At 38.0% G+C, this 19,709-nt stretch overlaps 1 protein-coding gene across 15 annotated transcripts in view; it reads left to right on the plus strand.

Moving 5' to 3' along the window:
- The window catches only part of CAPRIN2 (caprin family member 2), a 45,046-nt gene that overhangs the window by 16,072 nt on the left and 9,265 nt on the right, over positions 1–19,709 (plus strand). For 4 of the 15 annotated variants that reach the window (XM_008140528.3, XM_054718489.1, XM_028144121.2 and 1 more), the window contains exons 4-13: positions 1,420–1,658; positions 3,598–3,680; positions 5,678–5,839; positions 7,090–7,133; positions 8,079–8,756; positions 11,571–11,693; positions 12,847–12,928; positions 14,223–14,278; positions 16,823–16,927; positions 18,204–18,350. In XM_008140528.3, coding sequence (XP_008138750.3) covers positions 1,420–1,658; positions 3,598–3,680; positions 5,678–5,839; positions 7,090–7,133; positions 8,079–8,756; positions 11,571–11,693; positions 12,847–12,928; positions 14,223–14,278; positions 16,823–16,927; positions 18,204–18,350 — 1,719 coding nt within the window. Of the gene's footprint in view, positions 1–1,419; positions 1,659–2,229; positions 2,284–3,564; positions 3,681–5,677; positions 5,840–7,089; positions 7,134–8,078; positions 8,757–11,570; positions 11,694–12,846; positions 12,929–14,222; positions 14,279–16,822; positions 16,928–18,203; positions 18,351–19,709 lie in introns of those variants that run through there. The other 11 variants (XM_054718490.1, XM_054718494.1, XM_054718487.1 and 8 more) reach the window with 7 other exon arrangements.

Here is a 19,709-nt window from a genome sequence, read left to right on the forward strand (position 1 = left end):
TTTATCTTCATCCCTTGTCTCCTGTCCCTGAGAGTAGCACAAGTCAAGTTTATTAAGTTGCTTTCCTAACCTCTAGAAAGTTAATTAATAATGCCATATGAATATTTTTCCTGAGTTTTTTTCCTCAGTCTTTATCTGTTAGGATTTATGAACATAAACATTTCTTTTGTAGAGTTTTAAATACTGATGCTGTATCAAATAATTTAACCCACCTACAGGAGAAAGTTTTTAGACTTTAGTTGTTGTTGTTGTTCTCTTGATCTTTATATCTTGGAAAATACCCAACATGAAGCAAACATTACAACCAGAAAAACAACTATGGAAAGAAAAGAACTTTTAGGTTTCTTAGTGGAAATAGTACTTTTTATTGTTTGTTGTGTTATTATTATTTTTTAATGGGAAGCCATGTATTATGTCAGACTTTAAGGCAGTGATGGCGAACCTATGACACGCGTGTGTAGCCATTTCTGATGACACGTGGCCGCTGAGGCGGCCGCATGCCGAGGATGAAACATTTGCTGCTCCTGAGGATGAAACATTTGCGACTAGAGTCTTGGAGTTAGTTTTTTCCTCAAAGTGACACACTACCCGAGTTATGCTCAGTTTTTTGGCGAAGTTTGACACACCGAGCTCAAAAGGTTGCCCATCACTGCTTTAAGGTGCTGCAGTTCTGAGCTTTAGAGTAGACAGTAATTTTCCGTATGTGTTTTGTCAGCTAAATATTGGAAGATACAAGCTCCATCAAGACTGGCACACAATTCTGAAAATATCTCTTTACTTTTCAAACAAGCCTGTTGGCTGTGGCTGTTTTCCCCCCATTACATTTGTTAGGCATTTTATTCCTGTTTGGCTTCCAATTCCTCGTGCTTTAGCCAGTTGGTTGTCTTTGGTTGGTTGAAAACTGACTATTATAGTTTAAATATTCTTCTCCTGGAACATGAGATTAAAAAAATAACCCAAAACAGAGTGAAGCATTTTCTTAAAATATTTGGTCTAAGAAGGCTTGATAATACCAAATATGGAAAAGTAAAACCTTGGATTGATGCGGATATCAGCGGTGGGTGCTTGCTTCTCATGGTGATATTGGGAGGTACTAGGTAGAGCCTGGAGTTGGAGGCGGGTAATCTGGACTCCCTGGGCTCTGGTTACCTGAGACAAACCAGTTTATTACTCTGGGACTTCTTCAGCTGAAGGAGGAAGCAGGGTTAAATGAATGTATCAGTTTCATAGTCAGTGCTACAGCCAGGGCTGGGCACAAATAGGTTTACAGTTGTAATATAAATAAATAATACAAGAATAAACTCTGTGTTTTGGGTACTCACAACTATCAACTTACTTTTGCCACCCTGTATATGAGTTTTATCTTCTAATCTCCAGTCTCTGGGATCAGTCCATGTTAATTAGCGTTTGTTTTAACAGCTACTGAAAGCTCAGAAGAAGGCCCAGAGAAGGGAGCACATGCTAAAACTTGAGGCTGAGAAGAAGAAGCTCTGCACCGTCCTCCAGGTTCAGTATGTATTACAGAACTTGCCACAGGAGCATGTGCAGAAGGACTTGAAGGAGGGCTTGAATGGTGCAGTGTGTTTGCCTTTAACAGAACTTGACTACCTCATTAAATTTTCAAAACTGACCTGCCCTGAAAGAAATGAAAGTCTGAGGTAAGCTAATGAAAACATTTTTCTGAAATAGAACACATACCACTTTAGTCTAGCTTTTGTAAATATAAAAAATATACGTATGTAGTAATTAGGAAAACATTAATTTGATTCAACACGGGAAATGTTGGCCTGCCTAGACTCTGACAGGGTGGATAGACTATTAGGAGGAAAGTGAATTTGAATGACCTCATTAACCTACTTCTTTATTGTAACACGGATTTTAAAAAGTAATGACCGATCACCACGTTTTAACCTTGTGCAAGTGTTAACCATAATACTAGTTCTGCATATTCTTTTTAAAAATATATATATTTTATTGATTTTTTACAGAGAGGAAGGGAGAGGGATAGAGAGTTAGAAAAATCGATGAGAGAGAAACATCGATCAGCTGCCTCCTGTACACCCCCTACTGGGGATGTGCCCGCAACCAAGGTACATGCCCTTGACCGGAATCAAACCTGGGACCCTTCAGTCCGAAGGCCGATGCTTTATCCACTGAGCCAAACCGGTCAGGGCAGTTCTGCATATTCTTAAAATTTTTTTTTTAAATTGTTTTTTTAAATTATCTCAGGCTGTTGTATTACCTGAGAGTCTTTGCCTTTTTACTGCTTTACTTAAAGTGGAGGTAAATAAAATTTAACTTGACCAGTATCATTAACATTTTAAAGGGAGAATTATTTGGTGTTTTTGTGCTGCGAATAAATACTGAGAAACAAACCTGATGATTAAAAATACCAAACCAGCAAATGGAGGCTGCTCAGTCTCCGCCCCTCCTACCCCTGTCCCTACAGTTAACCATTTTCTGCTCTTTCTTTGAAGGAATAAATTAGCTAATGAACAGCTCTCTAAGCCTTTCTTTGTTAGCTATAGGCTATTCCAATGTTGTGTCTGTTAGCCATGCTAGCTAGACCCAACATTGGAATAGTCTGTATCTAACTAAGAGTTAAATTTCAACTGCTATAGGAAATCAAACTTGTATCAGGAAACCTAATAAAACTCAATTACCTATAGACAGCCACATATATATATATTTTTAATTCCTATTCTGATAGTCTACTCCATCACCATTCCCTGTTTGTTGTCTTCTTTCTCCTACTTCACTTTGGTGGGTTCAGGGAACGTAGCTTACTTTAATATGTGAAATGCAAGTGATTATAATTTGAAAAATAAGCTGCTCTCTTTAAAGTTAAATACAGCTCTTAATATTTTCATTTCAATGTTCTTTCATGTAGAGCATAGGCTTGATAATGAATGCTATGGCATTGACAATTTTAAGCTCTTTTTGGATTATTCCTTAATAGCTGTATTTGGCAAAAATCCTTATTTTGGTTGTTTTGAGGAAAGGTACTTACAGTAGAAAACCATAAATGGGCAGTTAGTCATCTTTTGTAAAGTTTCCATTTTCCAAAGAGTAAAATGATAAAATGCACATTGAATGTCTTGACTGTTTATGGGTTAATTGTATAAATTGCACTGCTCTCTCTCTCTATATATATTAGAACGCCGGTGCATGACATTCATGCGCTTGGGGATGGGGGTCCCTCAGCCCGGCCTGTGTCCTCTCACAGTCCAGGAGCCCTCGGGGGATGTCCGCCTGCCAGCTTAGGCCCTCTCCTCGCGGGGAGCGTGCCTAAGCCGGTAGGTGGACATCCCATGAGGGGTCCTTAGCACTGCCGTGGAGGCTGGAGAGGCTCCCACCACCGCAGCTGTGCTTGCTAGCCATAAGCCCGGCTTCTGGCTGAGCGGCGCTCCCCCTGTGGGAGTGCACTGACCATCGAAGGGCAGCTCATGCATTGAGAGTCTGCCCCCTGGTGGTCAGTGCATGTCATAGTGACCAGTCATTCCACCGTTCGGTTGATTTGCATATTAGCCTTTTATTATATAGGATATATATGTATCTCTAAAGCCACTTTGTTCTGCTGCTGCTTTTCCTCATCAGTATTGAAGACCAGATGGAGCAGTCATCCTTGTACTTTTGGGACCTTTTGGAAGGTAGTGAGAAAGCAGTGGTAGGAACGACATGTGAGTTTTCTCTACTCTGGACTTTTGCAGTAAATACTAAACTTTATGTGTAGACATTTAGAATGATATTGAGGGCTGAAACTGCGTCAGTCCATCAGAACTTACTTGTCTGCAATAGTATATTCATGGGGAGAATGATCTCTTTGTTTAGTTCTGCTAAAAGCAGCTGTTGTATAATTGCACTCATTAAAACGAAACCTGGAAAGTCACTGTGATTTGGGAACAAGAGCTAACTAGGGTCTAGTGCTAGCTTTAACACTAACCTGACCCTTTTGGAGTTCGGTCCTCTATTCTGAATAGTTGTACCTCTTCTATTTAAGAATTTTAAATCTACACATTGTTAATATCAAGACTTATCTACCAGATTTGCCTAAGATATATATGAATGGTTTGGTTACATAGTCTACTGATGTATTGTTGTCTATTGATCTGGAAATGAGCTGGAGAGAAAGAGTTCTTTTGGCTTCTTAAAAAGATGTTGGCCCAATGCCCAAATACAAATGGCCAGACATGAAATCCTAGCTTAGGATAATGAAAACTCATTCGAAGCTAGCAAACATTTTTGTTAATAGTGGTTGCTTCCTTTTTAAAAATACTCTTAAGTATGTATAACTGTCACAAACTTTCTAAGTCCTTTCAAGTTTCGATCAAATAAATTTATTTCTTGGTTAGAATGCAAAATTATACAAATACTTTGGAAAATCGTTCGGCAGTTTTTAAAAATAAAATTAAGTGTACACTTACTATATAACAAAGCAGTTATACTTTTAATACCCAAGAGAACGGAAAACATATGTTCGCATAAGTATTTGTGCATGAATGTTCATACCAGCTTTATTCATAATAGCTCCAAACTGAACACAGCCCAGATGTACATCAGTTGATAATTGATAAACAAAATGTGGCATATCCATACAGTGGAATCTACTCAGCAATAAAAAATGGAATGAACTATTCATATATGCAACAGCATGGGTGAATTTAAAAATAATTATGTTGAGTGAAATAAGTCAGATAAAAAATGAGCACATATTATATGATTCCATTTATATGAAATTCTAGAAAAGACATAACTAGAATGAGAGCAGGTCAGTGGTTGCCAGGGAGGGGGGGAAGGGGGTTGATTAAAAGAGGGATATGAAGGAACTTTTTGAGTTGATAAAAATGTTCTATATCATTTGTTCTGGTGGAAATACCAGAAATAACATGGCTTTCTGTGCACTTCAAGTGGATGAATTTATTTGTTTGTAAATTATATCTCAAAGTTGATTTTCTTTTAAAGAAAGACAAAAATCTATGTCATAGTACTCCTATGAAAGGAATAATAGACCCAAATCAAGTATGGGAACTCAGCTTAATTTGGTAATTACGGTTTTAGTGGATATTAAAAATGAAGTGACTTTAACATCATTTTAAGATTTTTCTTGATCATCAAAGGGTGATGTGCTAGGAGTGACATAAAGCACAACTCGAGTAAAGTCTTAATCATGGAATTTTGTAGTTTAAAAATCTTTTAGAGATTGTCCAAGATAGGGTTTTCTGATGGTTATGTTTGAGGAGCTTTTACTTCTATAAAGCCTTCATGACTTGGGGAAGGTAGAGTAATTGCTAGTTATGATATCTGGGAAGCAGATGGGAGAAATGACTTTTCCTTAAGCTCAGGGAATAGTGTGTACTTTTGTAACATATTTGAGATTTTGATAAGGATCTCTGATTTTTAGTCATTTTTCACATAGTGGAAATGGAGGCCCGGAGAAACTTCAGTGACTTGCTGAATTTTGGGATTCTGATTGTTAAAATTTATGTTGACTCAGCCTGACATAAAGATGGGCTGCATAATTATTTTTCATGGTACTGACTGGTTCTGTGAATCCCCTCTAATGTAGAATGTTGTAGTGACACTATAGGATGAAATTATGTTAGGATTTCTATTCCAAATAATTTCCCATGACCTTTTAAGGTTATATGATAACTAAATCTTCATCACTTTTTCTTAGACAAACATATGAAAGATCTACTGTCTAAATTGCTGAACTCAGGCTATTTTGAAAGTATCCCAGTTCCAAAAAATGCTCAGGAAAAAGAAGTATCACTGGAGGAAGAAATAAAATCAGAGAAGAGAAAACAGTTATTGAAGACTGAATCTGTCAGCGAGTCAGGTTTGTTGTGCTTTCTGAAATTCTGTATAGTGGTTGCATCCTTAATGCCCAAATATGAGACAAATCACTGTGAAATGATTGCCATGTTTTAATTTGTTCGTGTGTACATGCATGGAAATCTTTACTTGTTGCAGGATAAACCTCACTTTAGGAAATATCACTAGGCTTTATTACCGTGATTTACCTTCTATTAAGAGTGAACCTTACTAGAAATGTTAAGTTACACTTTGTTACAAGAGCGTGCACTGTTAAAATGAGACATAATGGAGTTTGAATTGCTTTGTTTAACTAGTAGTAGGATAATTTCATTTGAAATGGTTTAAAATGTAAGTGATAGTACAATCCAATACTGGAGTAGAATAAGAGTGTAAATAACCTAAGGTTAACGTATTGATTAAGGAAAAAAGTGCCCAAATAAATATAATAATTCCAATCAGGGAAATATGCTCTTCAAAATTCCACTTTACTTGGGAAATAAATACTTTGAGTAAATGGCACTTTTGCTTTTGTTTGTTGAAGCTGGATTTATTTAAGAAATATCACTTCTGCCTGGCTGGCGTGACTCAGTGGTTGAGCATCGATCTATGAACCTGGAGGTCATGGTTTGATTCCTGGTCAGGGCACATGCTGGGGTTGCGGGCTCTGTCCCCAGCGAGGGGCATGCAGGAGGCGATCGCTCAATGATTCTCTCTCATCATTATTGTTTCTCTCTCTCTCTTCCTCTCTAAAATCAATTAAACAAATATATATAAGAAATACCACTTCTAAGGAGGTAGTCCAGGCAGGGTTCTGGAAGCCACTTCCTCTTAGTTTCTAATACGAAATCCAGTGCTTCAATATCTTCACTCCCTCACCCTCCTCCCGATCTTAAACTGGCTTGTAGGAGGCCTTTAAGGGCTATATTTCAAGCTGAGATGATTAATTATTACCCCATGGATACCGGAACTGTAATTCCAGCTTGAAATAAGCCGTGTTTGTGGGTAAGAGGAGATAGTCCTGTTTTCCATCAGAAATCCATTTTTAACTGTAACTTGACTTTAGAAAAGGACCTTACATGAGGCGAGCTATTAGCTTCAGCTAGCCTCGGACCACAAGCTTTTGACTAACAAACAATAGAGTTACTCCTGCTATGAATATACTTAATTTTACTATCTTTTTTTTATAACTCCTCTGAAATATGTTGCTAGAATGAACTGGTTGTAATCTGTCTGAAAACATATAGTTTACCTATATTTCTTTTATCTTCCCAGAGTCTCTTATGGAATTTACACAGCCAGAGATACAACCACAAGAGGTAAGGTACTGAAAGGTAATTTGCTGATTTTGGTTTTTGAGCTTTTGTGTAGCGTTATGGTTGGAAATTCCTGTCCTGGAGGTATACTACTTAAGCCTGAATCCTGGCTCTGCAGTTTACTAGCCTAGTGACTGTGGGCAAGATATCTATGTCTGTTATCCTTATGCATAAGGTGGGGATGATAGTAATGCCTGCCTCATGTAGTTATTGTGAGGATTACAGGAGTCAGCTTAACTTCTACATTACTTAGAATTTGGCCTGGCACACAATAACTGCTTGTGTTAGCTGTTATTGTTGTTGGCCCTTGTGTTAGAATTTAAAAATGGGTAGAATTTTGCTCTCTCCAAAATTTACTCAGATTAGTAATAGAAGAGGGTATTTGTTCTTTTCGAAGTGACCTTGAAATTCATAGAAACTAGAAAGAATGGAAGAGGCAACATCACAGTATTGACAGATACATAATGAAAATAAAGAAAAGTCTGGTAATTTAAGAAACATAAGGCTTAAGGTTGAACAATATAACTTTGTTTAGTTGGACTGTCCTCTGCCTTTATGATTAAAGGTGTCAGGTGGGTAGTCAGAAATATAAACTTTGATGTTTCCAAAGTAGCGATCTATATTTCACTCACCTAAGACTACTAAGAACTGCACATCATGGTGCCACATTTACCTGATTCAGGCTCTTTTAGCAAGGTTATTCAGACTCTGCCAGTCAAATATAGATTGTTACTTTTCACATATCAATGTTTGTATTCCTGTTAATTGAGAGGGGAAAGGAATGGACAAAAAAGTAGGACAGTCTTTTCAAGTAGAATAAGAATAGAAATTTCCTGTAAGTAGAATGGTTCAGACCAATGGACATAGGGATACTAAGAGAGTTCACTATTCCCCTCAAGGTCTTCTATGCATTTAGTGACTCGGCACATTTTTTTCCCTCTGGTCTAGTTTCTTAACAGACGCTACATAGCAGAAGTAGATTATTCAAGCAAGCAGCATGAAGAGCAATCTTGGGAAGTAGATTATGCTAGAAAACCAAACCTCCCCAAATGTTGGGATAAGCTTACTGAACCAGCTGGTGAGGAGAAGAAACAGGAATCCTTCCAGTCCTGGGAGCCTTCTGTTAAGCAGCAGGAGCTGGCACGGCCTGCGGTTTCCTCAGGACAGAGGAAGCAAGAGATGGCCAAGCTCAGGTCCACGCTGCAGGAAGAACAGAAGAAGCAGGATGTCTCTAAACCCAAGCTAACTCCTAGCCAGTGGAAGCAAGAAACTCCCAAACCCAAAGCAGGATACGTTCAAGAGGAACAAAAGAAGCAGGAGACACCAAAGCCTTGGCCAGTTCAACTGCAGAAAGAACAGGATCCAAAGAAGCAAACTGCAAAGTCTTGGACACCTTCCCTGCAGAGTGAACAGGACCTCAGCAAGTCATGGACCACTCCCATGTGTGAAGAACAGGATGCAAGACAGGCAGAGACTCCCAAGTCCTGGGAGAACAATGTGGAGCATCCAAAACACCCTTTAACACCACAGTCACAGATTTCTCCAAAGTCCTGGGGGGCAGCTGCAGGAAGCCTCATACCAAATGACCCGCTCCTGCCCAGGAAGTTTAATGCAGAACCCAAAGATGTGAGTTAATCTCTATCAGCCTGTGCCTGGCAATGTAGACATAAATAAGGAGTTGTGGTAATGATAACTTTAGTTTTCTTAAAAAAAACACAAAGAGCCGAAACCGGTTTGGCTCAGTGGATAGAGCGTCGGTCTGCGGACTCAAGGGTCCCAGGTTCGATTCCAGTCAAGGTCATGTACCTTGGTTGCGGGCACATCCCCAGTAGGGGGTGTGCAAGAGGCAGCTGATTCTCTCTCATCGATGTTTCTAACTATCCCTCTCTCTTCCTCTCTGTAAAAAATCAATAAAATATATTTTAAAAAAAAAAGAAAGAAATCAACAAAACCCATGTTAAATTAATGTATACAGTATTTCACTTAACTCTTTAATGTGTAATTTATTGTTTTCCCTTGAAAATTGGAAGTAGACCTAGTCAGTCTGTTGAGCCTAACCTGAGATGAAATTTCCCCAATGAGGAAATACTGTTTTAATGCCAAAAATTTAATGACATGGTATGACGTCAAGATAGTGGATAGTTGAGACAAGACCATAATGTGAACAAGTGAGAGATGTAAATGCATGTCCCAGGTGGGAGACTTGTTACCTTTCACCTGGTCCATGGGTGACTTGTGTTCTCTTCCTTCTCTTTCACTCATTTGTAGTCACTCAGATTAGCCTGTACTCGTTGAAGAAGGTCCATAGTGGTTGCAGATATCCTGTAGTTGGAGAAAGGAAAATAAGAAGAATTATGATGTATAATCCTTTTATACAGTGCTAGTTAGCATTATATTTTTATTAAATTATAATTTATGTTCCACTATTTAAATGCAAACTTGGCCCCACCTCATTTGCTTAAGCAGTGTGAACGTTTTATCCTCGCAGTGTTCTTCCTCTCTAGTACTGTTCCTTACACTTCCGTGCCATTTTAGCCAAAAGTTTTCGGATAAACCTTTGGTCCTCCAATGGTGTGAAAAACATTTTGCTTGGGGAAATCAAAGCATTGCATTTTATAAATAAATTACCCCTACCTCCGTTCTACCCACGAAGGGAATTTTAGAGTTTACTTGTCTCCTTTTGCTCTCCTCTCTTCCTCTTTCTTCAGGTGCTAATATTAATTTTCACATCTTTCTGAGCCTGCAGAAGATTGATAGTGTTATTTCACTAACCAGATATCACACACAGTAATTGTAATATGTCATTTTGAGAAACTTATATTTAAAAACCCAGTGTTGTGTTTTTTTTTGGCCCAGCCAGCATGGCTCAGTGGTTGAGCGTCAACCTATGAACCAGGAGGTCCAGGTTTGATTCCTGGTCAAAGGCATGTGCCCGGGTTGCGGGCTTGATCCCCTCTGTGTGGTGTGCAGGAGGCAGCTGATCAATGATCCTCTCTCATCATTGATGTTTCTATCTCTCTCTCCCTCTCCTTTCCTCTCTGAAATCAATAAAAATATATTAAAAAAAACACACAAACCACCCAGTTTTATGCCTCAATGCTGATTTAAAACACCCAACTTAAAATTCCACTGGGTATAGCAGTGCTGAGCCTTTACCATACCAGAATATTGATACTATGACATTTGCAGAATAATTTGAAATCAGGGGTGTTTAGTTGTAAAGGTCAGAACTGATTTAATTTGCTTTTATGGCACAGCATTATACTGAATTTGCAAGGTCTCTCAGTGGCTGACAGGACACCTCTGTGTATAATTCAATATTTGTTTCTGCATCTGTCTTGCAAGCTCAGCTGTCTAGAACATGAGTAAGTACAGTCAAGGGCAAAATAGGGTTCAAAGACAAAAGACTAGATAACATGAAATGAAACACTAATGCTCATACTTTTCTCCTAAAGGAGCTTTTCATTCATTCACTTAGGGCATGTTAACTCTTATTTTATGGGATACTTTGATCAATTGAGCTGTGTGACTACCGAATACATTAAAAGTTGGAGAAGAGGTGCTGGAAGGGAGAGGCATGCTGACAGCTGTAAGAAGTAACTCTAAACAGGTTGAATTCAGGGTGTGCAGCAATCTGAAGCAATTTAGCATGAGGGTTAACCACCTTATAAACACCATTAGCCCCTCAAAGTATACTTACTTTTTAACAAAACATTAATAGTATATTTCCTCAATTCTAGGGTACATGTATATATTTTTACATATTCGTGTTTCTGAAATCAGATACATCTTAAAAATGGGATGTATATTTAATGTAGTAGTAGTAATTTTTTCCATAGGAAAAAAAATCATTGGTGTGTCTTAGAGCCAGTGGCATCTTGGCCTAGAAGACATACAGTAACTGAAGTCCACAATGAAAGAACTTCCTATCAAGCCCTGTTATTTTGGGTCTTCTCTTTATTTTAATTTTTAATATTTTTATTGATTTCAGAGAGGAAGGGAGAGGGAGAGAGAGAGAGAAACATCAGATGAGAGAGAATCATTAATCGGCTGCCTCCTGCACGCCCCACACTGGGGATAGAGCCCGAAACCCAGGCATGTGCCTTGACCGGAATCGAACTGTGCCCTCCTGGTTCACAGGTTGACGCTCAACCACTGAGCCACCTCAGCCAAGCCTTGGGTCTTCTCTTTAAGAAGAGGATGTTTTAGAAAGATTTCCATTAAAGTTATTCGGAAGGGGGTGGGGGGAAAAGTGTTTAAAGTTTGATTAGATTATTTAGAAAATGCATTTAGGTGGAAATTCTTTACCTGAGATAAATATGATAAATGAGCATTGCTATGTGTTTTGATTTCATTTAGATGTAATGACAGGCCAAGATTCCTAAATTAGGGTATCTAAGTTGAATTTTACCCTTAATACTTTATGGGTTTGTCTTGTAGGTGCCTAAGCCCATGCATCAGCCTGTAGGTTCTTCCTCTCCCCTTCCAAAGGATCCAGTATTGAGGAAAGAAAAACTGCAGGATCTGATGACCCAAATTCAAGGAACCTGTAACTTTATGCAAGTATGAGTCATTATTGAATGAATCTTAAATTATATTCATGGGGCTACTCGCTTCTGACCCACAGCATTATAACGAAGTTGCTAAGAGCATAGATTCCGGTGTTCCGGAATGAGTATGAATCCTGGCTCTGCCACTTTCTAGCTCTGAGAGTTTAGGCAAGTTACTGCCTCAGTTTCCTTTAAAAGTAAGGATAATAGTTTCTGTTTCTGTTTGTTGTTACAAAATGAATTAAACATGTAAAAAGCGTATGGTGCTTTTTATAGCTATAGATCACCAGTAGTTTCCACTGAGATTGTGAGAACCTACTCTTGCTTGGTATTCTGATAAGAGCCCTTGTGTAGAGAAAATGATAAGACATTCATTGCCTTTAAGGAGTTTAGATCCCAGTTGTATAAGATTGTGAACATGTGTTAAGCCAATAGTTAAATGTTAAATTGTATCATACAGACTCTTGCAGAATTTCAGAATAGTGTGATATTATAGACAAATAAGATAGTCTTGAGTACTAAAAAGATCTTGAGCTTGGAATTAGGTCCGTGTTTAAATCACACTCCTACCAGTTTACCAGCTGTAGAATCTATGGCAAGTTATTTCGCTTCCACCCCTCTACTTATTTGTACAATGGGGGAATTGCTTATCCTTCATATTATCTAAAGATAAAGAACTAAAATGATCACTACAAGTGTGTAGCTTAAGTATTCAAAATGTTGGAAACATTTCTGGGAGAACCAAGATAGGCAGATGGCAGGGGAGAATGGCTTCTCATCATGAAAGTATTTAATGCCATGAGCTAGTTTAGTGGTTGAGACAAAATAATTAGACCCTCTCATTGTTTGGGTGTAATAAAAACGAGGGTTCAGTCTCTACTAGGATTAATGCCTTTGTTTAAGACCTCAAGTCAGGAGGTTTTTTAAGGCAGGCCTTAAAATTAATATTGTAGTTTTATTGCAATTGACACAGTTTTAAAGTTTGACAATTACTTTAGTTTTTCATTTTAACTCTTAATTTCTGCTTCTGTAAAGTCTTTTGAGATAGTTATTAGCTAGATTCCTATGCCTAATAAGCTATGGACAACATCATGAATCATTTAATGGCAGTAGCTCTTATATGAATAACCTTTGTTTCTATTCATTATTTAAAAACTTGGCTTTAGGAATCTGTTCTGGATTTTGACAAACCTTCAAGTGCAATTCCATCCTCACAGTCGCCTTCTGTTACGCCAGGGAGCCCAGCAGGTATGTAATCATTCTTGAGACCTGGAACAAAGATCTGTAGGTCTAGCATTTATTTCTTTTACAAGCAATTTTATTCTAGATATCTTAATGGTTAATCTCTGTCCATGTGTTAATTTATTCTAAGTATCCATATATTATTGGTTATATATGGGTAAATTCCCATTAGGATATTTGCATTTTAGAGAAAGTCTCCGGATGGGTGAATGGAAATGCACAGTAGCTGTTTTTGCAATTTTTTTCTGTTCTTGGAGTGAATTCTCACTAGAACTTGCTTGACTCCTTTCAACTGTATAAATCTAGCATTGAGGCTCTTGGATCCTGACTATAAGTGAAGTTGCCTCAGAGATAATTAGTATGCTGAGTAATGTAGTAATTAATGATGGAGCCTAGATTTGAATCTGGTCTGATGGTTCCAACTTTAGGCCTTTTGCTCTACACTAGTTTATCTCAGGGGAAGGGTGATGTAATCAAAGACATAGCCCAGCTGTAGTAAGATTATACAGCAATTCCTGGCTGAAGTAAGGAAAAACTAGAGTAATTAACAAAACTGATGGACGTTAACAAGGAAAAACCAACTGAAACCAGGTAACTGAAAAGTACATTAATATGCATGAGCAAAGAGGAAAAAACAACAACCCTCAAGAGACAGATGACCCAGCTAAGATTTACTTTGAAACTTGAAACTTACATGAATAAATTACTATTCATGATAGCTCAGATTTTATCTTTTCAGATTACTACTACCTGTTATTTATTTTAATTTATTTTTTTATAAGCATTATTTTTAAAAAATATTTTTTATTGATTTCAGAGAGGAAGAGAGGAGAGAGAGAGATGGAAACATCAGTAATGAGAGAGAATCATTGATGGGCTGCCTCCTGTATGCCCCACACTGGGGATCAAGCCTGCAACCCGGGCATGTGCACTGACCCACGGGAACTAGAACCGGGACCTCCTGGTTCACAGGTTGACACTCAGCCACTGAGCCAACTATTTTTAAAAGTTGTATTTCTGTTCGTTTGGCGGCTTTGATATGCTGCTTTTGCCCATTTAACCTTGAAATATTATGTATCATAGATAGAACTAGTATCCTCCTCCTCTACATTTTCTCTGACTCTTTGTAGCGCTCTAATAGAAAACTCATGATGGACTTGAGACCTAGTCTTTTCAGCTACTGTTTTGTTTTTATTTTTTTTTTATTTTTTTGTAAAGTATAAACTTTAGTTCCACCCAGTTGATATGCAGAAACTTTTCTCCTCCCTCAGTGGTTTACTGTTGATTTCACTCTCTGCAGCAACTACAGAAGAAAATCTAACCAGTCAAAATGATTTTCTTCAAGAGCCATTACAGGTAACTTCTCCAAATTAATATTTCATTTACTCTTCTTTGCTATTCAGGGAAAAAAACTTTTACTTTGGCAAGAATGAGCAGACTTAGTGATTCTAATATACATGTCTGGATTTTAGATTAAGTACAACCAGTCCTCAAAAGATTCCCTAGTGACCATGGGAAGACATTTTATACATATTAGATAAATATGCTAATTAACTGGGACGCCATAACGGGTCAACTGGACAGGAGGAGGTTGCATGTGCAGCATTGGGGGTTGGGCGGCAGGGACCTCCAAGCACCTGTGCTGGGGGAGGGCCTGATCAGCAGGGGCCATGGCTGCTTCAAGGGCTGGAGAGGGATGCAGGGCCAGACCGGCGACTCGAGGGTGGGTGACACCGTGCAATTTCGAATCACGCTCTGGGCTCCTAGTAAATTATAATGGAGAAAGCTAGTTGACTTAGTAAGGAAAGAGCACTCCTGAAGAATCCAGAGGTACCTTGTCTGGGAATTTTCCTTTGCTACTGAGCTACCTAAGTAACTTAATATATCAGCATAGTAAAGGGTCTAAAAATTCTTTTTAAGAATTCTTGGTTAGCCGTTGCTCCTTCCCCCAAATAGTTAACATTCTGAGGAACTAATTTTAACAGAACACACTTAGAGATATAAAGGGACCAGATCATTGAGGTCTGTAAATGCCACATTGCATTTCCATCAATGGTAAGCTCAAGTTTTCTGGTCATTATCTTTTAAGAATATTTTCTCTGGATCCCTCTGAAAGCCTTATTGGCAATTTTCTTGATAGTAGCTACTTTGACAGTATGTTAAATATTTTAACCAGGTGGGTCAATAATTGTCTTTCTTCTCAAAAACTTCTGAGAAAATAATATCATTTGCTTACAGTGTTACAGTGGTTTCTATTTATTTTAATAAGGTATGGCTCAATTTTCAAAATGTGTTTGTTGGGCAAGGTCTCTCACCCCAGTCACTGCTGTAACTAACGAGCTCCATTTTATCTGTTCAGCTGTTAGGGTTCAATTGACAAATTAATTACTTTTTTTTTTTTTTTTTTGGAAAGCCACCGGCCTGGTGTAATAGTTCTGGTCTGTAACATGATGTTTACTCACCAATACTTAAAACGACCTTCAGCTGGTGTACTTAAAGAGCAATAATTTGGAATTAAGAATTGCCTTAATTTCTAAATAAATACTAATACAAAAAATGTTTCTTTATCTTTTTTGTTAAGTGAACCTTTTAACTAAAATTCAAGTCTTTTAAATCTTAACTATCAAGTGGCCTGAGTCGCCTTCACTTAGCATCTGAGAATCTTTCTGTGGCTAGAGCCTCCTTATGTCTCCGCCATAATCAGTCCTACTTACTTAGGGCAGTTTCTAGGAGAGGGCCAGAAGAACGGCCCCATTTTAGAAACTCTCCAGTCTCATAATAGTTCTAATATTTTGGTCAGATCCAAATTGTACCTATTTATTTAGTTATATAAAATGTTGTAAAGGATATAAATTTTTTTCCCCCGTAAGGCCTTTTGTAAACTTGGACCCCATCTCCTTCCCAAGAAGTGTTATATCATGGTGACTCCTTCTAGAAGGTCACTGAACCATAACTGGTTTGATATTGGTTACCGTTAATTAGTTTCCAATTCACCCATTTTATTGCTTGGGCTTCTGAGAACTGCATCAATGCATTTAGATAAAAGGAGTGGATTCACTGATATGTAAGACCTTGTGGGTCTCTCTCCATTATATCTAATACCTGTTGTACCATAGAATTCCTAGCCACTCTATTAGTTTTTTATTGGTTACAGTTGTCACAGCCTTAATTCCTACTATGCTTTTTCCTAATTTTTTAAAATAAATATTGTTAGCTTTAATTTTTTGTTAGAATTTTGATGCCATTGTGATTTATACAGAGTTTATCCTTTCTATTTATATTCCTACCTACCTCTTTAAGACCCTGAGAGTACTCAGAGTAAAAACAGTTACTATGATCCCTGGCAGAGCTATGCCTAGAGTGTTAAATGCGCCCTGAGCTCATCTTCCAGTGAATTGCTATTGAGTGCCAGAGTGAAAATCTAGCCCCAAGTTTCCAGGGCCAAGAATCTTGATAAGTGAGGATGGGATTAGATGTGTCCTTTGGTGACCAGGCCTGGAAAGGCAATGTAGCTGACTGCTTGGGTTTGAATCTCAGCTCTGCCACTTAATTTTGTGTGATCTTGGGTAAATGACTTAATCTTTCTTTGCCTCTGCCTGATTGTCAATAAAATGAGGATAGTAGTGTTCAAAATCTTCACACTATCCAGGAAGTGGGAAAAGTACTTATTCATATTGAAATTTTAATCGAGGGTTCATGTTAAAAGTCTTGGGTGACCTCTAAAAGAATAGTAAACAAACAAAACTAAAAGCTTACTGTTGGATTAAATGTTAGAGAGTGTGAAGTATTTAGCATTAATGAGCTCTCAATAATAATAACGTATTAGGAAGCCCAAGGCCCAAGAAATATAATGTGAACAAAATGTGCCTTTTATAAAGTTTTATGTCTTCCTGTGTCCAGGCTGCTGTTTCTCCAGTTACCAGTAGCTCAAGTGCTTGCTTGGTTACTACCGATCCGGCTTCTTCGGGATCTGAAACAGAGTTTATGCCTTCAGAGACCCCTGAGGTAATGAGAGACTAATGGTCTTGATTTCTTTTCTGTCTTGGAGAATAGCAGAACCAGCTTATTTTGTGAATTACACGCACGACCCATTGAACAATGTAACATTTATACTGTACTACCGTATTGCTTTCTGTAGATGTTGTGGTCCTGACACTTACACAGGTAACTTTACTGTGGCTTTGCTGTAAAGTAGGCTCACTAGAGTCTTGCTTTATCAGATGCAATAAATTTGTCCAAATTGCTACTGTTAAAAAAGATGAAAAGTTCTAGGTAGGATTAGGTCAAGTTTCCTCGCCATATTTATATTGAAGAAATTCTGAGAAGAAAAATATTTTTATTCATATAACTGTGAACACTCAATAACTTTATAGTGATGCTATTAGCATTTATTCATCTGGAATGGTTTACATTCTCTTTTTGCCTAATTTTGTCAAAAGTATTTTACAATATTTATGCTTTCAATTCTAAAGTGATTTTTTTTTTTTTTGCTAATAGTTTCAGTAAATTCTTAAAATAGATATAGCAAGATAGGATGATTTTGGTTTTTTTTGGTATTAATATATCAACTCTTAGGTTTCATTGTGGATGTGTGTTTTTTAACTATTATATAAGAATGTATATGTTTTACAGAATATAAGAAAATATAGATGAACTTTAGTTTTTGTGGTACTGACTTGGTCTAAATTGAAATTACTTGCTTCCTCATTTTAAGAAGAGAAAGTATTTGTTACCAAGCGAGTCAAAGCTTTCTGCTTCAGAACCTCATTGGGATTGAATTTTGGTAATTTTTTTAAGCCTTCCCTTAGATAAGGATTATTTAAATTAGTTCAAGCTTGATTCTGTTAGGCAGCTGACCTAGAAGTCCACTAATAAGATTTTTAAACAGGAAAATGTTAACAACTAACTCAGGAAGTAACCCAAGCTTTTCTAAAGCCTAATTCTACTGTATGAATTTGATACAATTGAGACTCTTAACTTAATGGAAAATACCATTTCAGGGTTTGAAAAGGACTAGATACTCCTGAACAGTTCAGCCCTCATCTGTTAGACTGATTATTGGTGAGACTCTTTCGCTTCGTCAGCAAGCTGGGTAAACAGACGCTAGTGTGCATCCTCAGCAGCTGAGGTTTGAAACTGTAAGCAGAAGCTATTCTTTTGCATTCCTGTGTCCAGTTGTCATCCTGTGGAACTTGCTGACTTACGCTAGCCTGGGTTTAGGGGATGTGAACTGCATGCTATACGGTAGGTGATTGGCTGATGCTGCATTTCTCCTCCCCAGGCAGCAGATCCCCCAAACAAACAGCCATCTTCACTGGCTTCGCCAAACCCTCCCATGTCAAAGGGCCCTGAACAGGGTTTCCCGTCACCTCCAGCAAGTAGTAGTTCAGGAACCATTGGCACAGCGCCCTTTCAAGCCATGCAGACAGTGAGTACGAACCGTGAATGATGACTGCAATGCATTATTCCTGTGAAAAAGCCACTGTTTCTCTTACATCTGTTATTGGTTACCGTGTGAATACATCTGCCATTGGGTTACTCTTATTCGGACTGGTAGAATTTACATTTGTCCGGTGGAAATATTGTTTGTGTTGGTAGAGGAAAACCTCAATAATTTTGATGCGTGTTTTATAGGAGCATTGCCCCGTGTGAAAATTAGTAGCAGGCAAAGCTGAGGACCCTTCGAAAACAAATGAACGGTGTGAGTGAGAAACATAATTTTGTATGAACATATGAATAATATTAACCATTTATTTTTTTAAAATATATTTTTATTTAAAAATGTTTTTATTGATTTCAGAGGGAGGAAGGGAGAGGGAGAGAGAGAGACAGAAACATCAATGATGAGAGAGAAACATTGATTGGCTGCCTCTTGCATGCCTTTTCCTAGGGATGGAGCCCGCACTCTGGTCATTGCTCTGACCGGGAATTGAACCGTGACCTCCTGTTCATGGATGGATGCTCAACCACTGAGCTACACTGGCCGGGCCTATACTGACCATTTCTAATATCACACTAGTGATGTTCCATTGCATCAAAACCAGACACAGAGGACACGTACCTGGTTGTTCTCTCATTGTTGAAACTTTCATTTGATCTAATCTTGATCTCATGTGTAAGTTTTTAGACAATTATTCAGATATGTGTGGTATTTTGGATGACAAATTGTAATCTAAAAATTTTCATAGTACTATTACAACTAGGTTTCTATGTTCTTTAAACACAGAGTAGTATAAAACAGTTTTAGAAAAAAACCCCACAGAAAGTCTTAGGCAATAAGTACCTTTCCTGATGGTGCTTAATGTCCAATTCCAGGTACTTTGAGTGACAGTAATGAGGCCAGTGGAGTGGCAATGGAAAATAGGCACAATGCAGGGAGATAGGCTGGTGAATTCAGAGACCTGAATTCACTGATCTTATGACTTCCTGCGTGGCCACTCAGAACAGCTTAGTTTCTTTGCTTTCTCTCTTTCCCTGTCAGCCCATCTTGCATAGAATTGCCACATTGGTTTTACAATCTTTTTCCTATTCCTAATTAAAAGCAAACAGTGGTCCATTACAGAATGAAATGGAAAGTCCTTTGTCCGACACTCAATAACTTCCGAAGTCTGGTATAACCTGTCAGACTAGTCCCCTGCGCTTGCCTTGTACATTCTTGCCACAATACCTTTTTGCTCATGCCAATCTGTTTTCTCCACCTGTTTGAATTCTATCTAGTACAAATTGGTATTCATTTGTTCATTCATTCACTCACTCATTCATTCATTAAAAAACAGGTATTTTATGG

Source organism: Eptesicus fuscus, chromosome 7 (genome assembly GCF_027574615.1).
Source record: "Eptesicus fuscus isolate TK198812 chromosome 7, DD_ASM_mEF_20220401, whole genome shotgun sequence".
NCBI classification, from domain to species: Eukaryota; Metazoa; Chordata; class Mammalia; order Chiroptera; family Vespertilionidae; genus Eptesicus; species Eptesicus fuscus.